The 20,010-nt window shown below is 39.0% G+C and overlaps 2 protein-coding genes across 7 annotated transcripts in view; both read right to left on the bottom strand.

Moving 5' to 3' along the window:
• WDR89 (WD repeat domain 89) overlaps window positions 1-20,010 on the bottom strand; it is a 320,794-nt gene that overhangs the window by 257,871 nt on the left and 42,913 nt on the right. The window lies entirely within an intron of this gene.
• ESR2 (estrogen receptor 2) overlaps window positions 1-20,010 on the bottom strand; it is a 44,495-nt gene that overhangs the window by 18,351 nt on the left and 6,134 nt on the right. For 2 of the 5 annotated variants that reach the window (XM_048948686.1, XM_048948682.1), the window contains exons 2-4: window positions 15,193-15,662; window positions 8,569-8,744; window positions 5,937-6,053 (exon numbers count right to left, since the gene is read on the bottom strand). In XM_048948686.1, coding sequence (XP_048804643.1) covers window positions 5,937-6,053; window positions 8,569-8,744; window positions 15,193-15,626 — 727 coding nt within the window. In that variant the 5' untranslated portion in view covers window positions 15,627-15,662. Of the gene's footprint in view, window positions 1-5,936; window positions 6,054-8,568; window positions 8,745-15,192; window positions 15,663-17,105; window positions 17,289-18,893; window positions 19,128-20,010 lie in introns of those variants that run through there. The other 3 variants (XM_048948684.1, XM_048948685.1, XM_048948683.1) reach the window with 3 other exon arrangements.

Raw genomic sequence — 20,010 nt, 5'->3', positions numbered from 1 at the left:
ATGTGCATGGTAGAGAGCTTAATCACCAGGAGAGAGCTGAACAAAAGCAGGAAGCAGTGCCTTGCTGAAGTGTTTTGAAAATGGGCACCTTGAAGGACAGAACAAGAAAAACAGAGCAGACTAAAAGCCATAGGGAGACACACTGTGGAGAATGCATTTTCTTGGGCTATTAGAAAATAACAGCTGCTCCATGACATGCATCCTTCAATACTTGCTGGAAATGTGAATCCTCCAAATAGAAAATGCATGAAGAAGAGCAGCCTTTGAATTAAATGTATGGAAGAGTATGGAAGAGTAGTGCAGTTGGCTGAAGGGACCAGAAAAGCTACTGGCTGAAGGGGGAGTCAGTGAGATAAGGAGACGTCTGGTGATACAATGAGCAAGAAATTCCAGCAAATTGGACACCTGCCACAAGCAACATGAGCTCAGGCAAGAACTTGCAACCTACTGATCGATCTAGTTCAGTTCCTGGTACTGAAGTGAACCCAGTGCTATGGGACTCAATATGCTCTGATCAGCTGTCCTCAGATCTTTTGAAAAGGGAAATTAAGAAAATAGATAAATAAATGGGATGTGTGAAGTAGAAGACAAAATGAGAGGGGAACAGAATACTTAATTTTTGGTGTGTAATTTTAATGGCCGCATATTTTCAAAGCAGACCAAGTCTGATTTGCTGAGTAGTGTGCATAAAACACAACTCATCCATAACTAAAGGAAAAATTATTTATGTCCACATTTAAATTTACTCAGCTGATATGTGGGAAAAAAAAGAGAGCTGTAAGATTACACAGCTAAGAAAGCAACATTTAAGCTTGCCAGTCAAAGGACACATTAAGTAGCAGCAGATTTTCCTATTAATCCAACATTTAAGCAATCTAAAGGAATTTCTGCGCTTCCTATTTAAATGTGAGGCTTAGACAGGACTGAAAAGTTTTGCCTGTACATTCATTAGCATCCAAAAGGCATGTGTGCTGATAAATCTGTAGGTAAGAAATAATTATAGACAACCTTAATGTTTAGCTTCAGTATATAGAGATATGAATCAACCCGTGTAAAGGCACAGCATTAAAACACTTACAGTTTCCAAGATTAGAGACTATTACTGAAATTGCCACAAATTCCCTAAATACACTTAATAGCCAATATTCATTCAAACAAAGGTAATTCAAGAAATTGGAAAAGTGCATAAGATGATCAAATCTCTCATTCTTCCTACTGCACTCCTCTTATTTAGAGCAATTATTTGCACAAGAAAATAGCTGTATTCAGCTGAGAACACTAGACTAAGGGCAAGACCTCGAGTTACAGCACTATAAGCCACATGGGTGAATGATTGCAAGAATGTAAAAAATAAAACACACTGAAAGAAGTCACTGGTTTTGCTCAGCTCAGAGCAGAGGTAGCCAAGGGGAGATCTCACGGTGGCCTACAGCTCCTCATAGGTAGTGGAGGGTCAGGCTGGATAATGGAAAAAGGTTCTTCACCAGAGAGCAGTGGTCACAGCATTGGCTCTCTAGGGCAGAGGGAGGCCCCAAGCTGCAGGAGCTCAAGGAGAGTTTGTACAATGCTCTCAGACGTAGGGTTTGAATTTTGAGTGGTCCTGTGTGCAGTCAGAGGTTGAACTTCATGATCCTTATAGATCCCCTCTGACTTGGGATATTCTATGTTAAATCCTTAGAATTTTTTCACTCACCTATGGGCAAACTGCAAACAGGAATTACTGGCAGTATATGACTGCACGTTGCTCTTAACGTCGATTTTGGTCCTTGACAACTGCTTATGTAACTAGTCAGTTCAGTAATGTTTGAGAGCAAGTTTTTATTAGTAAATCATTACCACTCAAGTAACCTTTGAAAGCAAATGCAAACGTTCTGGTGAGTATGTCTGTGTTCATAGAGCAGGCCTGACAAAGATGCTGCAATCAACCAAGAACATACGAGAACAAGGGATAAAATTACTGTAATTTCCAAAACAGCTGAACTACAATTAGTACATTTCATGTCCAGAGAATGCCATGAAACATTTTTCTCTGTGTACTTTCTATGCGAAAAATAGTTCACAATATCTGTGCTATGTAGAGCTATCCAGAATCTTCAAGCAGCAGGCAAATAGAGGAGAAAAAGAGAGCTAAGTTCTGAACTTCAAAATTCATATCACACAGAAATCTTCTTTCTGCAAACTGAAGGAGTAGTACCAGTCCTCAGAGGCAGTATCTAGCCATTACCTTTTAATATGAATCATCAGTGTTCTCATTTCGTCAGGCAGGGGCAAAACAGAGCTCTGTCTTTGGAAGAATTAAGTCTATTCTAACAGGAACAACAGGATACTGAAGACTTCTTACCAAAGAATGTTTATTTTAGCCTCGGGAAGCAAAAAAAGAAGAAGCACAAGCATATTTGCACAGAAGGTAGCTATAAGGAAATGATAAAGCAACTCCCCGCTTCTTTCTTTACCTTGGACAAACAGCTCAGACCATTTCAGGATCCCTAGGTAAACATCAGAAAGTTCTAAGAGCAGATCTCTTTTATCATGATCTATTTTATTCAAGTCTTCAGGGCAGAATCTACTTTTAATATATTTGTAATAATTGTTTTCCTTGTTCCTGATGACAGTGCTTTCTTTGCAATTAGTTTTCTACTATCACTCCTAATGCCAAAATTTAGCGGTAGTTGACTTGATTAGAACAGTAGGCAACACAGGCTTCCTACAGAGAAATTTACAGACACAGTGTCTAAGACTCTGTGCATCCAGCAATATGATAAATATTCTGTTAGAAAATCCATTATCACCTTAGTACCTCCAAGCCAGGCTCCACTGAAATGCCTGTGGATTGTCAGGTTGACTTCTCTACATTTACAAATGCAATGACATTCAAGAGTCTTCAAGCCAGGAAATTCCAAAGGAAAACTTTCCTACTTTCTCCTACTGTATTGGAAATGACATATACTATCCAAGTACATTTACGCACAGGAACATATATAATATGCACACAAACACATTTTCCTCAAGGTGGCTATTTATACTACACAAAATTAGGATTGAAATGTTTGATGCAAACAGTGTAGAGTTTATGATGAGCTTTCATGAACCAGCAAGGAGGTAATTGAGGCTCTTCTGCCACTTCTGCTGGATAACAAGTCTCCCCAAGCAAATATGCACTGACAAACCATTCCACCCTACCCAATGTTTTAGCAGAAGTGAACCAATGCATTCACTAAGTGACCTGGGAAAAGCACAGAGACTGGGGAAAAGTCTTCATTAAAAAGAAAGCATACACTTTTATGGCTTTCTATGGCATAAAAGTGGTAATAAAGCATTGCTTTAAGAAGAATAAAAAAAGAAAGATAATCACTCTGATCTGCAGGAAATGTCATTTGTATTTCATGCAAGAAATACACTTTTTAAATCTGTCTGGTTTAAACATCTGTCAAATAATGGGACCATGTCCCTGTGCATCAGCTTTACACATAGGTGTCTCTTAACTCATCAGGGAACTCAGACAATTCAGCTTCAATTATTGGGCATGCAATTTTTAGATTTTTTTTTCTTTTTTAATTAACCTCTTAAGGTTCTCAAATTAAATTCTAAAAATTCTCAAGTTTCAATGCTACTGAAACTAATTTAAAAAACCAATTATTTTAAAAATATGACTCCCATTACATATTATATTTAACATATCAGATATAATAGATATGTCTAATTTATCTGTACACAAATGAGTTTTGAAGTGTCATTAATGTTGCACAAACATCCATTATGTTACTTGTAACACCTTAGTGTCTGCGAGGTCTAATCACAAGTCAGGACTTCCTGGACAATTAGGATAAAAGGATTCATTTGAAGGACGTATTGTGGAGTTTCACCTTATGCCACAGTAGAATCAACTTTTTCAGAAGCCCTCCAAAGCTGAAGCTTGATAGCAAACACTCTCAGAGAGACACAGTAAAATTCTCAGTCATACAGTTGAATAGGAGACAGCAGGGCTATTCAGAAAGCAAAGTTTCAAAAAGTACCCTTTTCGCACCAAGGTTTTCCTTTCTGGATACCAGTCAGCACAAGTAGCTAAGACCACATGAACAAAAAACACCAATAAAGGTGAGGTACATCAGCGCAGAAGAAAATACGAAAGAACTAGCTGCCTTGAGTAATAGACATTATATGTACCTCAGGAGTACAAACACAACACAAGGAACAGTTGAAATGGTGGCTCTAAGGTGGGAGTTATCAGCTAGAATTGAACAAGGAGGCTACAATCATAACAGCTCACTGAAAGATTACAAAGTGTGAGTGTGATACAGCCATGGAAAAGGCGAACAGCATCCTGGGCTGCATGCAGAGAATACCTCCTGCAGACAAAGCCACGTTTTAATGCTACTACAGTGAAGAGAGCTCACAGGAATACCTTCTACAATTCTTGTCATCAAAGTGCAAAATGCATTACTCCATCCTGCAGATTATTATGGGACAAGCTACCCTAATTTCCCAAATCTTTCAGTAGACTGTTTTACAAGGAGATTGCTTGGTTTATATAGTCTAATAAAACAAAAGCTGTGAGGGGATATGACTGTAGTCCATAAACACAACCAGAGCGTTCACAATAAAGAAAAGAGCCTCTAAGCCACAAGACAGTGCTGCCACAAGAATGAACGGGCATTAAATATTCGGCAGTAAATGCTGGATGGAATTCAGAAGAATGTTCTTAATGAAAGGAATCATATTCTGCAAAGAGCCTTCAGATCAAAGCGGTGGGAGGGTAAAAACAGAGGCAAGCTTTGAAATAGAAATAGGTATCTGCATTAAATGAGATGAAATGACATGCATGCCTGCTGATCACCAAGGACCAGGTGCAATGACCTTCTCCCTTCCATGCTAGTGCTCGTAAGTAATGTTTTTCCAGCCTACTTCTATCATGAACACTGGGAAAACTATAAGAACAATAAACCTCGACTATGAAAGTACTTTAGATATTGAAACAACTTTTAAGGGATTTTCTTCTTAAAAGTAACCTTTAAAACTCTAATAGTGAAGAAACAGAAGTAAGTAGAGGGGAGTAAAACAAAAGGCTGGATAGTGCAATGATAAACAGGGATAGTTCACTGCTTCTTTTGATGAAAGAACAGAAAGCTATCATATGAAAGAAGCCCATGAGAAGCAACAAAACAAAAAAAAAAGAGAAGTACCCCCTAACTCTCTTTAAGCAGATAAAGCCCACAGAAAGAGCCTGGAAAATTGATGACTTGTTCTTTACAAGACATGCAGTCAAGCTGAAGAATTTCTTGCTATGGGGTGTACTAGACGCCAAGACTTTACAGCATTAAAAATGGGGACACTTCTCAAGTCATCATTTGATTAACCCACTGAGACCTAATAAAAAAACTTCTAGATCACTAACTCCCAAACTGACAGGTTTTGGAAGCTCAGAGTTTTCTGCAGTAGCTTCATATAGATATTAGTCTCGCTCCTATTTCTCCCACTTCATTCTTTGTCATCACTGGAAGCAGGATACCAGGCTAATTTACTACTGCTCAGATACAGCATTGCTGCTGTTGCATTGCATTCAGCCACAGGGCATAGTACAGGCTCATTTATCCCCACATTAGAAAGGATTTCAGTTTCACTTGAGGCTCAGGCAGAAGCATTCTTGCTTCCCATTCTGCAGAATACAGCATGCAAATAAGCTTCATTTACAGAGCTCAGCAGAGGAACAATGGTTTTCCTGCATTTAATTTACTCCCTGCTCCTTCCCACAGGTTAAATTCAGAAAAATTCACTCTCTTCCTGCTTTAAGAATTGGTGCATTCCTACGTACAAAACTTGCTTAAACCTTGCCTTGTCGTGGCTTTTTAGAATTCTGGGGATCAGTTAGGGGGGAAGCTGTACAGAACTGACTGAAGGTAACAAATTCCAAGTAAGCAACACTGGCACAGAGAACTCACCACATTTCATCATTCCCACTTCATAGCATTTCCGTAGCCGGCACGCCTGGCAGCTTTTGCGCCTGTTTTTGTCTATCGTGCATTGATTGGTAGCTGGGCAGATGTAATCATTATGTCCTGCAGCACAGTAAAGGAGAAAAATTTAACATCCCACCAATCTCTCTTGGCTATTTCCCAAAGCAGGGATTTTAAGCATCTCATCTATTTCTTATCTAAGCTCCATTAATTTAAACAATGCAAAATCACATATTTGTCCTGTACTGAAAACATCGATCTATGGCTTTAAAATGCAACTAGAAAGGTCAGCTTTTACTGTTGACTGTTAGACAACCAAGCATCTTATAATACCAACACATTGTTGAAAACGAGACATACACTCTTGTGGAAATTTGCTCCCAGTCTAAAACATCTTACTCTATATTTGGTTTCTACAGGTGGCAGAGAGCAGAATTTTTCCTCAGCACATTTGGAAACAGCAGTGCACACAACCTCAGTCTGCAAAGATTTAAGTAAACTACACCACTATTTACTGAAATCTCTGGCTTGGTGACTCCCAGGAACGAAGAAGCCTTTGGAGAACTGACCCTGATTGAAGTTATTGTTATGGTTGTTATTTTGAAATTAAAAGCCTGAGAAAGAAGACTGGCATGAATTAATGCATAGTGTACAAAACAAAGAAAATCAGAAGCACAAGGTATAACTTTCATATATTATCAACAAGTTTTTATTTGATTTGCACTAGCTGTCTTATCTACTTCAGGTCTCACCCCACTTCTCCTCAGAATCTCTTTACGCTATTGTATCTAATTAACCAACAAACTGGTTCAAAAGTTTATTCCTATCAGCTAGACCTGACTATCAAGTTGATCTAAATGCAACCAAACTACCTGTTGCCAAAAACTGTAGATCTCTCTTACAGTCATCACCAAAGAATACAAAAATATTTAATAATTTACATTTCTTAATTTCCTTTCTCTCAGGTTGTTTCTCTAAGTTATTTTTTTTAAACAGTAAGAATGGATCAGACAAAGATAAAGCAGACTACAAGTAGGGTGGCTGTTTGTTTGGTTTTGTCTTCTGCCTTGATTCATGAGCAAGTCCAAGAGCTCATGTCCCCAAGAGTAATTATTTAACTGAACCATTGTGACCATTTCCTTGCAAAATTAAAATAATTTTAACCTTGAATTTTTGAACCAACAGAGTTTTAGAAAGAAGAGATCAGGTTACAGTTTGTCCCATTTCCTTCTGGGATACAACTGAAAAACAAATTACTGTTTATCACTCTTCACACAACACAGGGGGAAAGGAAGAAGCAGCTCTCTGCTGCTCTATAAGCTAAGCCCAAAGGAGCATAAAGTGATTTAAAACTCCCATGTCCTTGAGATCGTTTATTTTGCAGGCAGATGTTCACAGATATGGAACTGATATACGACCAACGTAGACAAGCAGGAGGCCACACACATTGCCCAGTCATAACGTTTAATTTCAATTCTGGGCCTCCCATAGGCCAAAAGCTAAATGCTTGGCTCCAGGTGGCCCATAAGTTTTTGATTTTTATAAGCAGCATCCTTCATAACAGTGGTTGCAACTGAACACTCAATAGCGTTTTATGCCAAGAACTTTCACTTATTTGAATCACAAACAAATATTACCTGACAGGGTACATTAAGGTGTACAAAAGAACACAGTAGGCAGCTTGTTCATGACCACAGCACGTGTGATCAGCACAGAGCAGGCAAATAATTTTCCTGACAGAAAACACTTTGAGACTAAATTCAGTCTCCATTTGTGATAACTGGAGACAAAGTTATCTTCAATTATTTTAAAAAGTCAAAAGAACTTTCACCAATTTGTAGAAATTGTTATTCACCTGCACCGAATTTGCACAATAAATCGGAAGGGCAAACTAGCTTTAAGTTTGATTCTAATGGTGACACCAACTCTGCCACATTGAGCCAAAAGAAAATACCTCAAGACTGCTGAAGGCCTCATGCAGCAAAGAGAACATTACAGAACAAAGAACAATAGAAGTTTCTGTGTTGGTATCTGTAGTTAGCATTCAATGTCAATTGCATTAAGTTCCACGAGGCCTCCGGACATGATGACCAGAGCCAAGGATAAGAAGCAGATGTGATACTAAGCTGGAATACAGTGCATAAGTCACTGCCTGTAGCCTGTGATAGCAACCATGGATGTAGATATTATATGCTATGACTCAACAGTTCCAAACAATATACTCTTGTTAGGAATAACTCGTCCAAAAACATTGCTTGTGAGAAGTACCTCCTCTGCAACTGCTATAACAAATTCACAATTACTGCATCTACTTTGCAACACAAAATGAAATCAGATTCATAGGTGTGCAGTGCCATGCCATTGAGGCTATTGCTGCAGGACTCTCCCATGAGTCCCCCTACGTGCTAAAGAAATGAATTGCTTGCTTTGTAATGTTTCCAGATGTCTATGACAGAAGAACCAAAAGACAAAGCAATCAAATCATAAATTGTTCTACTTACACATGCAGCACTGCACACCAGAATTTTAGATCAACACACTACCAGAGCAAGTGCTGCAGTCTCTGATCACATGAAAAACTTACTTAAGTTAAATCATCAAAAGCTGATTTTCCTACCTTGAATACTTCTTTTAAAGAATGCTTTACAGCCTTCACATGACCAGACTCCATAGTGATATCCTGAAGCATAGTCACTGCAGACTGCGCAGAAGTGGGCGTCTCTTTTTGAGCCAGGATTACTTGCAATTGGGCTTGTACAGTCATCACCATTAGTTCTTCTTTTTAATGTCTCTCTGATAGAGAAGAAAGATGTTATAAAAGGAAAAAATGAATCCAATCCCATTATAGCTATGTAAATCTAGCAAAGGATTTTATTATTTTTCACATGCAATGTAAATGAGCAGCTCAAAACGTTAGATGTCTGTTCAAGGTGACCACTAGTGCTGATTCCCATAACAGTGGAAATGAGGAATAAAAGGAGGTAAGAATACAAGGATAATGGAGAAACATCATCAATTAAATGCTTTCATATATCAGAAAAATACGTATTGCTCTGCATAAATTAATAAGATGCATTTCTGAAGTGCACCAAGTTGTTCCAACTTATTGGAATTATTCTTCGGAATTCAATTAACATTAGAACAGAATAAAAACATGGAAGGACAACCAACTTTTGACACTAAGATCCAGTAAACAAACAGAAAGAGAAAAGGAACTCGGATCATCAGTAAAGCAAGTTTTAGGCATAGGAAGGACATCCATTGTATACTTCTCTGGACACCATTTTCTTGGTAGTTTTAGCATATGTTACCTTCATGTCAGTACAGTACTTGAGCTAGAGAAAAAATATTGTCACATGCATACTCTCATTATCAGCTTGACAAAAGGAAAGCTGTGCAGTGAACTTAAAGGTATATATTTAAACACAGAGGCTTCTCATGCAGAGTTCCCCTCATGCTCCCTTCCAGCAGTATTAAAGAGAAGAAACATCAGCTGGAATGAGACAGCAGGTTGCACAGTTTGTGAGACTTGTGAAGAGCAAGGGTACACCTCCAGAGTAGAAATCTGCTCACCAACAAGAGCAAATTTAAACAGAATGGTGGAAATACGTTGAAATTGCTGTAATAGAGACTTTAATCAACACATTAAAAGTAGACTTTGTGCTGGGTTCGTGACGGGAGGTAAGGACAAAAACACCTACATGCCAATGAAAAAACTCCCAGGTCACAAGAATTTGAGGACAATGTTCTCCAGTTTTCTAATAAATGATTTGGGGGAAAAAAAAGAAAAAAAGTGCCTCTCTGAGCAAATTCCAAAAGAGAAAAGTTACAGTACTTATCATGGAATGAAGTTACAGCAAGATTTTTTTAAAAGTTCATTTATCCAGCTGTTACAGGGAATAAAGGTGTTTAGATATTCAATGAGTCTGGTCGATGACACACATAAGCTAAAGGATTTCTGAATCACTGACAAATTTCCCCCTCTGCTACACTGGGATGATCAATGTGGGGAAAAGCTCCTTTAGAATAAAGGTACTGTATCATGCACACATCCCTAACAAGTTGCTAAAGCAAGAAGGAAAATACATCGCTACTCTTTTCTAGTTCCCTGTGTTTGGGAGAAAAGCAGTTTGGCTTTCACATCAGTATCAGAGGTTGCTCTACTTAAGAATCAAGATCCAGTTGTTAGAATCAGAAGAGAATCCAGATCAGTTAGAGAGCATCTCAGTGACTGACTGATAATCCTTAGCAAACTATGTTTATTGCCCTCGTTAAGACACAAAGCTGCTCCAGATGACAATAAAGAAACAGTACAAACTGCAACATCACACAAAAGAGTGCTGCTTTTTACCTGCCAGTCATCACAAGTGCTTCTTTATCTGCTTAAAAGTTTAGCTGCAGCCACTCTGCACACATGCAAACTACGTGACTTCTGCCTACTGCAGTGAACAGCTTGCAGGAAGAGCAACAATCTGGAATGCATCCCTCCCACAGGCTCATCGGGCATCAAATCTGCTCATCAGCAATAGCTGTGGCAGCACAGCGGGAGGTTCGAAAGCAATTATTTTGTTACTGGTGTCTTTATGGACAAGAGAGCTAGGAAATAGAGAGTTTTAACTTATGACATATATGCACATTTCCCCAAGGACACAGCAATCAGGCAGCTTACCCAGACAAACAGCCTCATGCACGGTTAGAGGTCACTTCCCAATGTACACAGGACTGATGTACTCAAGCACACTCAACAGAAAAGTGATCTGCCAGGTCCTCCAGAAAAACTGGTAGGTGGCTGTGTGGCCACAGTGCTCCTGCACCAAACCATGCAGGAAAAAGGGGTATGTACCCCGGCTGCAATTGAGGAGCTGCTTGGATGGAGGTTTATTGCTTTATATCTGCAGGAGGTCCTCTCTATTTTTGATCCATATAGAATCATAGGATCATTTGAGTTGGAAGGGAAGTCTGAAGGCCATCTAGTCGAGTGAACAGGAACACGACAGCTCGATCAGGTTGCCCAAGGCCTTATTCAATATCTAATTGAAAGTCTTCAGGGTCAGAGAGAGAAATACAGTATTTTTCCATAAAGAGAATTAAGATTTTATTTTTTTTTTTTAATGTCACAACTCCATGATTTTCTAATGATCCTCATTTGCCCCACCCCTGTAGATGTTCAGGCCAGGCAGGATGGGGCCCTGGGCAACTTGGCCTGGTGCCTGATGTAGTGGTTGCCTATGACAGGGAGGTGGAACTAAATGACTTTTTGAAGTCCCTTCCAACCCAAGCCATTCTATGGTTCTATGATCAATGGTGACAAGATGATTAACCTGAAGGAGAAGGAATCAGCAAGACTATTCAGGCTATTCAATATCTATCATCTCTCTTAACTTGTTGTAGATTTCATAGAATATCCCAAGTTGGAAGTGTTTGATGCAGATGTCACACTTGGAAAACCTGAGCCGGGATTCAACTTTTTATTAAAAATGAATAACAGTGGCAAAGATCTGGCCTGTCAGTTAGCAAGATTTGCTCCTGGCAGTCATTATGAACCATGATTTTTTTGTTCTTTGTTTGTTGGTGTTTGTTTGTTTGTTTTTTAAACCTAAACTATTGTGCTTTAAAGAGAGAACAAAAATAAAACTAAGAAAACAAAAAAGCAAAAAAATGATGAAGCAAAAAATTAACAGTCCAGATTTTATCACTTCTTAATAGGATTCCCTCCCACAAGCCACTGGCTCCTTCATTCCCAGAAGATGATTCAATCTTACACGAATGTAAACCGTACAGTGACAAAGGCTGAGGGTTCATCACTTCCTGTGCTCAAGCTCTTGCTCTGGTTAGTGCACCATAAGTCTAAGAAGAGTGTTAGCAATTGGAGCAAAAGGCAGTCATTATTTGAATCTCTTCCTTTCTCCCCTGACCATGAGCAAAATGCTGTGCAAAAGTCAGCTGAAGAGTCATTTTCAACTTTTACTTTCCTCAGCTTCTAGGGACAATCTCCACCACAACTTCTGGAAGCACTGATACCACATAACTGTGAATATTTCTATCTCCAAAGCACAGGTCCCCAACACTGATTAACATACCAAAAATGATGCCACAGGTATTAAGGGACATTTATGCTCTAAACTTGTAACTGCATCATAAAATTGAAATGCCAGCCCATCACCTCAAAGGAACCTCAAGATATTTCCAAGTGCCCTACAGATGGGCATGATTTAAAATAATTAAAAGAAACAGCATAGGAGGATAACAGAAATAATTACGGCTTCAGAGCAGAGCTTGGACAATGTATGAATACAGTATTGGGGCACAGTGGGCAAGAAACTGACTTATTTGTATATAACTCAAGCAAGCATTGCTGGCCTGCACAAACCATTGATGTACGATCAGAAGCAGAAGGAAAACAATGGAACAGAAGATGTTAAAAGGAGGAAATTAAATTCCAGAAACATCTCTGGCAACCTTCTTAATGTTTTCCAGTACTTGTGAAAAGGACATATCTATCCATTTTAAAAATAAACCTTTTGTTTCTTTAATTAAAAACAATTTAGGAGATGAAGGCAGAAATCAATTTCAGATGCCATGCCAGATTATTCTTAAATGTTATATAATTACATTCTCACATTTCTTTTCTCTTCATGTCATTTTACTATAGATGGATTGTATGGAAACACTGGACCAACAATGAGGCTGTTTTTGTTATTTTCACTACCTGCAGGACATATAATACAGATACACATAGCAAGGTCTGGAGCTTGCATCACCAAATTATTACCATTTTATGCAAAAAATAAAACAACATATATACATATACATATATATATACATATATATATATATCAGCTCTACAAAGGCTCTAGAAAAAGCTGTTTATTTTTCCTTGGAATACTGCAAAAAAAAATTTTTGTTGAGCTACTGCTACAGATTAACACTGCTAAATCAAAACGTTACGCAGTGCAGGTTAAATAAATTTCTTCATATAAAGAACTTATTTGCAAGGATGGGAAATGTGTAGAATTCAGGTTTCTTATTTTAAGCTGATCTACAAGTTCCAAATTACACAAGATCAGTCACAGCAAAGCAGCCCTCATTAGTACAGCAAATATTAACTGAAGTTTACACCCAGGGAAAATAAAGCCCCCTCATACTGAGACTCTCTTTATTCCTAAAGATTAAAATGAACTGTATAATAGCCCTAATTATGCACTGATCATAGGATGGCCTGGGTTGAAAAGGACCACAGTGATCATCTAGTTTCGACCCCCTGTTATATGCAGGGTCACCAACCAGCAGACCAGGCTGCCCAGAGCCACATCCAGCCTGGCCTTGAATGCCTCCAGGGATGGGGCATCCACAGCCTCCTTGGGCAACCTGTGCCAGTGCCTCACCACCCTCTGTGTGAAAAACTTCCTCCTAATATCTCACCTAAACCTCCCCTGTTTCAGTTTAAAACCATTCCCCCTTGTCCTATCATTATCCATCCTTGTAAACAGTTATTCCCCCTCCTGTTTATACTGATGTTTTTTCTTACTCATCATTCAACCAACTCTCTTTTCTTCAACTACAATGTTTAAAATTATTTATACCTTGCAATGTTAGTCTCTCCCTTCCCCCAGAGCTATTCCTGTTTCAATCCCAAGAATTCTTCCTTCAAGGTATAATCTACAAAGATGTAGTGTCACAGTCATTGTTCCCATGGCAATAAATAAGATGTTCACAACATTGAAGATCTCGCCAAAAGATGAGGAAAAGTACATTTTATCTCAGGCCATGTAGCCACAACAGGGAATTCCAATTCCTCCTTTATGTGTTTGCATGTTGAATTATACATCATTTTTTACAATTTCTAAAGACAAAGGAGGGGTTACAATGCATCATACTAGGACAAATGAACCATTGGAAAGGTCCAGCTACCAAATGATTGCTTGCTCCTGAGAGAGAAAAATCATCCACAAATTCTGATATCCAATTACATTGATTTCTCTGCTTTAATACAGTCATAAATACAGGCACAACAGTTCATAGGAACCCAAACAAACAGCAGAAGACTTGAACACCAGAGGTACAGGTTTACTTTTAAATAGGAAGCCACAATGCAGAGCGTCAGAAGGTCTGCTCTTGCCATTGGGTTCTTCCACTTGGCTTGGTCCACTATCTGGACAGTCCAGAACACTAACCTGGATCTGTTTTCCCACTTTCTCAGACCTGTTTTGAAACGTTAACCAAAGTGGGAAGAGTTTGGATGATAACCTCACTCACCTGCTCAAGGAATCCCTTTGTATGCTGGTGCTATTTAAAATAGCCTGTCCCAACTCACACACCTAACACCTGAAGCAGATATGCACTCCAGAACTGCCTCTTACTCTTCTACTCCAAAGGCAGACTATTCAAGTGGCCATCCTGAAGATTCCTGCAGTCCACAAGTCTGAATTAGGCTTACATTTTACACCTTACTGCTGGGCAAACAATATAAAATCCATCCATTGTAGAAGGGATGTGGGTAGTAACAGAATTACTGACAATTGAACTACAGCCAGGACATGCTATTTTTCATATCGTCAATGACTGAAGTTAAATAAGGAGCCCTATGAACAAACACACAGTGAGTAAAACAGGAATTGCCCCTGCAACACCCTCTGCTTTTATGCATAAAAAGCTGTTGTGAACATGAATGGAATTATTTTGTCAGCTGATGATGCACGCACTTCTCACGGCATGTAACATCGGGGTCTGCGCAGCATGAAGCAACGTTTTTGCAAATTCAGTTCTGAGAAATTCAGCCTGTGAATCTGCTGCTCACACTGCCTTAATGAAAAGCCAGTTCGGAACAGCAACAAGAAGTGTCAGACTTTTTCTAACCACGAGGCGTGTTGCTGTGTGGCTGTTAATTCTCAAAACAAATTTAAAAAGGTAAACTTCCCTTTTGCTTTTCTAAAAGTCTTTATAACTATCTGATGCAGAAAAAAAACAAACCCACAGGAATTCAAACAACACTGTAGGAAGAAAAAAGTAATAAGAGCCTTTACTACTTTCACCTGAAAGGACTTCAAAATAAATTCTAAGTTATATTAAAAAAGCAATGGCAAAGTCACCGGAGCAAATTGGTGCTTGGTGGGGTTTTTTCTTTGTTTTCCAGATACACAGAAATACAACGCTTTTAAAAGTAATAACAAAAAGACATAAAGGTACTAAAGAAGCTGTAATTAACTGTTAGGAAAGTTCTGAAGAAGTGAGTGGCACTCACCTGGTGACGGGCAGCACTTGTTCAAGAGGTCTCACTTCGCACCACGGGCTCTTAGGCTGCTCTGCGTACAGAAGTGATGACTGACAGTGCAGTGTCAGAGGGGAGAGGTGGCCAGGAGCAGACCATAACATGTTTGGGCTCGATGTTTGCCTCACAGATGCACTCTCAGAATCACCAAAATTGCTGGCTATGTTGTAATTCATCACAGCAGGACTGCAGAACGCCACTGCAGAATATTCATGCCTGTTTTCCACATAAGACGAAGGGATGTAGATTGGACTGTGTTCTGTTGTCAATGCAGACTGATTACAGCTGTAGGGAACTGGAGAGCCAATACCAGCAGGTGAGTTTTTAATTTCTGTCTTATTGCATCCAACATCCTGAAGTGGCAGCAACTGAGAAAAGTCCTTGTGAGAAGACGCACAGAGGGACATTTTGATTCGAGACCAAAGGTTGTTTAAATATTCATCCTAAGAGGTTAAGGTGGAAAAAACAACAACCGTGAATTAAAAACTAAGAAAGCTCTGTCTTAAGTCTTCTCTGTAGAAGATAAAGAGGAATTCACAAAACAGAAAGCACTGAAAACATTCTGCAAAAACAGATTACATACCAAATGTACTTAAACAGAGAACGTTCAAGTTTGCTACCTTTATGAAGCAGAAAGTTTTCTAGAACTTCCTTAAAATAGAGGCGACAACACTTGTTGAGTTCAAACATCATTTAAAAGTAATAACACAAAAATGTATAAATTGAAGCCTGAAACAAAAATGCATGTGACAGCTGGGATCCTAAGCAAAGCAATTCACTGCAACCAGGGTAAAGCTGCTCCATGTCAGTGGCAGAATTACCCCGTGGTGAGTAATTGTGGAATAAGTGTCCTAAGAAACCAATTACCTTCAAAGAAATTCACCACCTCCCTCTTCTCCCACCGCAAGTGCACTACTGAAGTATCAGCCTTCCTGTAGCAACACGAGTGTGTAAGAGGTGTTTTGGAACACGGATAGACAGACTTTACCTTTCAAAATCATAACTTTGCTGCACATCCCTCTCCAGAGAGGGAGAAAGATGGGATGGACATCAATAAGCAACTCTGTCACTGAAAGGTACTTGGATACAGCACCACTGAACAGAGCCATTATAAAAGCAGCTGTCATGAAATGCAGATGTCACAAAGTGCAGGAATTTCTGAGCTGACAAAGAGGAATTCAAGCAAATCCATCAGGCCAGGAAGTTTTATAGTTTCCTGGCATCCTGCACTGCCTTGGAAATAGGTGAACGGTTGGACTGGATGATCTTTTAGGTCTTTTCCAACCTTGGTGATTCTATGATTCTATGATTCTATGCCTTTACTGCCACTCTTCATTCTTCCTTCCATCTGAACCGGCAACCAAGGGACCCTAATACACCCGCAGAAACACTATCTGCCATATTTAGGTATACCCAAATTATTTAAGGTAAATGAAAAAAAAAAAAAAAGAAGGAAAAAAATGGAAAAAAGAAATAAGCCACCAAAACACCTTCTCAGATATAAACCCCATCCTGGAACCATCAGTTTAACAGCAGCATTTAAGAATATTTAAATTTCATTCTTTGTTGTGGGCTTCATGTGCAATTCATTCAAGTTCCAGTTCCCAGAAGTGATACTCCAGCACACTTTTACAGATGGCAATAAGAGATTAACATGAGAAATCCTGGAGTAAATAAGAAGCCACCCACACTTTTGCTATTCCAGAAGTGACCGAAGTATGGCTGCTAAATATTCTTACCTTTTTTCATCTCACACAACCATAAAATAAAAGGATAAAGATTCAAACATATGTTTCCTGAAGCAGCAGCTACCTCGCTGTCCCAGAAATTCTCTATTAAATGGCATTTCTAGTATGCCATCTTGGTGTACTGATATATTTCCTCACCTAGAGACAGGACTGATGGTAGAAGCATCACCAAAAAACATGAGAAAGTCTTCCTGAATAAAACTGACAGTTTAGGGCTCTTCTCACTTCACATTCCATTGATGAAACTGAAGATACACAGCAAAGTAACGAGGAACTCATTCGAATCATCTTAGGCACTTCAGACCCAGCTGCTGTTTATTCCTTTGTGGGAAACAGGAAAATGAATTATCTCAGCAGTGGTTCATATCCAGCCTTTGTTGCACTGGAACTCCGATGCAGCCAAAGCAGGAGAATGTGACCCCATTTTTCATACAATCTACATGCCTTATGTGCCCTTGCCAGACACTCCTGTTTCCCTTAAGAGCTCAAAAAGCACTGAAAATCTCACATGTTCTTTTGCTTGCATTTTATGGACAGCCTAAATAATTTTTGAGCAGAAAATGATGGAACTGAAAAATCAGATTATTTTCAGCAGTGGTTATTTCCATAGTGAATACTACGAATTTGTCCAGTGAGTGCATAGAATTCAAAATGTATTTAAAGCTTCCATGTAGGTAAAGCAGAGTACCACCTGGGATCTTAGTGATACTCCACAGGAGCATCCTTCAGCGTTACCCCAAATCCTTCTGAGAGAAGGACCTGGGAGGCATTACAATGACATCTCTGTTACGATCACCTAAAGATGTTCTGCTAAGATACTGCAATAGCTTTGGCAGCAGGAACTGGCTGTACAGTTTCCCTCAGGAATGTAGAAAATGCATGCACGTATGTATAAGCAGAGGGAACATAGAGTTGGTACTAAATAATGCCACGAATCCAAATCAGAGGCAATCCACTACAGTGACAGGGAGGATAGCTGCCTACTTAGCAGGAGGCTTTATTCTCTCCAAAGAACAGCAGGCAGTACTTAGAAATATACAGAGGACTTAGAAGCAGCACAAGTCAAGTTTCAGAGGAAGGAGACAATGCAAACATGAGGAGTTCATACAGCCTTCCTCCAAAACACACAGCTTGTGACTTTTTTTTCTTTATTTTACCAGAGAAGGGACTTTGGGTTCCAGAAGGCTAAAGAAAATAGTCTTCATCAGACTTCAATATAACAAATAAACTACAGTAATGGCTTAAGATAATTAACTTGATTAGCAGAAATTGTTTAGCCATGGATGTACATGAGATCATATTGTTCATACACCCTTATACTCAGAAGATTCAGAACAGGAAGCCCAGAGCCTCACAAATAAAGCAAAGTTGCAGAAACCATTCAGAACTGCACAGAAAACTGCCCAAAATAACTGCTGGACTGCAGAGCTGTACTTCTTGAGAAGGAACTGCAGATTCAGGTAACCAGAGCTTAAGATTCAAGTCTACAGAAAACAAACTCCACTAACATCAGTACCTCAGAAGGAATCACTAACACATTTAAGCTGAGGATCACAATAAGAAGTCGCAACAGGATAACTTTGTCCCATTTCAGTATGATGCTTTCTTATCTTAAACACTATTCATTAAACTAAAATTAACTACTCTATGAACCAAACTCCTGTCCCAACTTCTCTTCCTTCTCTGAAGAAAGGTTTTAAAAAAAAAAAATCAAAATTCAACCCTAAGTACATTATTTAGATCTAATCTGTCAGCACTGCGCTAGATCTGTACCAGGCCTAGAAACAAAACAGGTATCCATTATTTATAGAGTACAGCCTACTTGACAGCAAGTGTTTCAATCAAGTCAGTTTAGCTTAGAAAGGTATGAAACAACTGAAATGCCACAAAGAAAATAACCAGTCTGGTTCCTCCAGCAGCACTTACCATTCACTAATATAGTACATAAAGAGCAGCATCCAAATCTGACGTAAGACAAAGCTCCATGGGCTCCAGTATGCAAACGGACCATTTTCCATGAGTATGCAGGAGCAAAAATGTGATGTTGTCAATGTCATCCACAAAAAAGTGAGGCTTCTGCTCTTGAAATAGCTCTACATATTGAATTCAGTGTATCTTGACAGTCACCATGCAGTGAACACCAGATCAAGCACAAGAATGCTGGTTTGGATGTCATAGTCAAACAGACACACGGGTAAATAATTAAGCCATCTGACCTACTGGAACAATCTCGAAGGGGTATCTACATCCAAATGTTGGTAACTGCACATTATATACACCAAATACCTTTTTGAAAGCCTTCCACAAAATAGCATTAGAAAGGGGTAAATAAAGGGAAGAGAGAGGAGGCTGCCATGCTTTAGAGCTTGATTGGAAAAAATACAATAGCTTTTCCTAGAAAAACACAACAGTCTGCAAATAAACTTGGATATTCTCAGGCACTATTTCATCATAATAAATAACAATGTGCTTAGAATTTTCCAGGCAAGACACATATTTTGAGCAATTTTTTTTCTTGTCACAAAGATGATTTCTTTCTCTGCTAGGTTTCAGTTAAGGCATAATCGTTCTTCCTTCCATTTGAGTACATGTGATTCAGCAAACATGCATTCCACTGCCCCACAGCATGAGCCTCTCATCTTCTTGGAAAGCTTTGTATTAATATTCTGCTAAGTTAAACTTTGTGCATCTCATTGCAAAAACAAACCAAAGCATCTTCGCAAGAACGGATCATTAAAGCAAAGTCACTGCTGATGCATAAAATAGCTCTTATGCTTCGAGTTTTGTGGATAACTTATTACTCATTAAACACAGCAGTGCAAGATACTGCCAACAGAAGGCATGTGAGCAAACAGGTTTATTATTTATTACCTGAGTTACACTATAAGCAACAAGTAGGGGGTAGAAAGGAAAGCAAAAACAAAATAAAGCTCTTTTCAGATCCACGCCTGCAAAACAGCAGCCTGTTTCCAAAGAGATCAAGAAAATACTGAAGATCAAAACCATAGGGGCAGGAATGCTTTGAAACATTAAAAGAACTCAG

Source organism: Lagopus muta, chromosome 6 (assembly GCF_023343835.1).
Source record: "Lagopus muta isolate bLagMut1 chromosome 6, bLagMut1 primary, whole genome shotgun sequence".
Classification (NCBI taxonomy): Eukaryota; Metazoa; Chordata; class Aves; order Galliformes; family Phasianidae; genus Lagopus; species Lagopus muta.
Note: the sequence above shows the minus strand (reverse complement) of the source record. Positions and strands in the feature narration are given on the sequence as shown.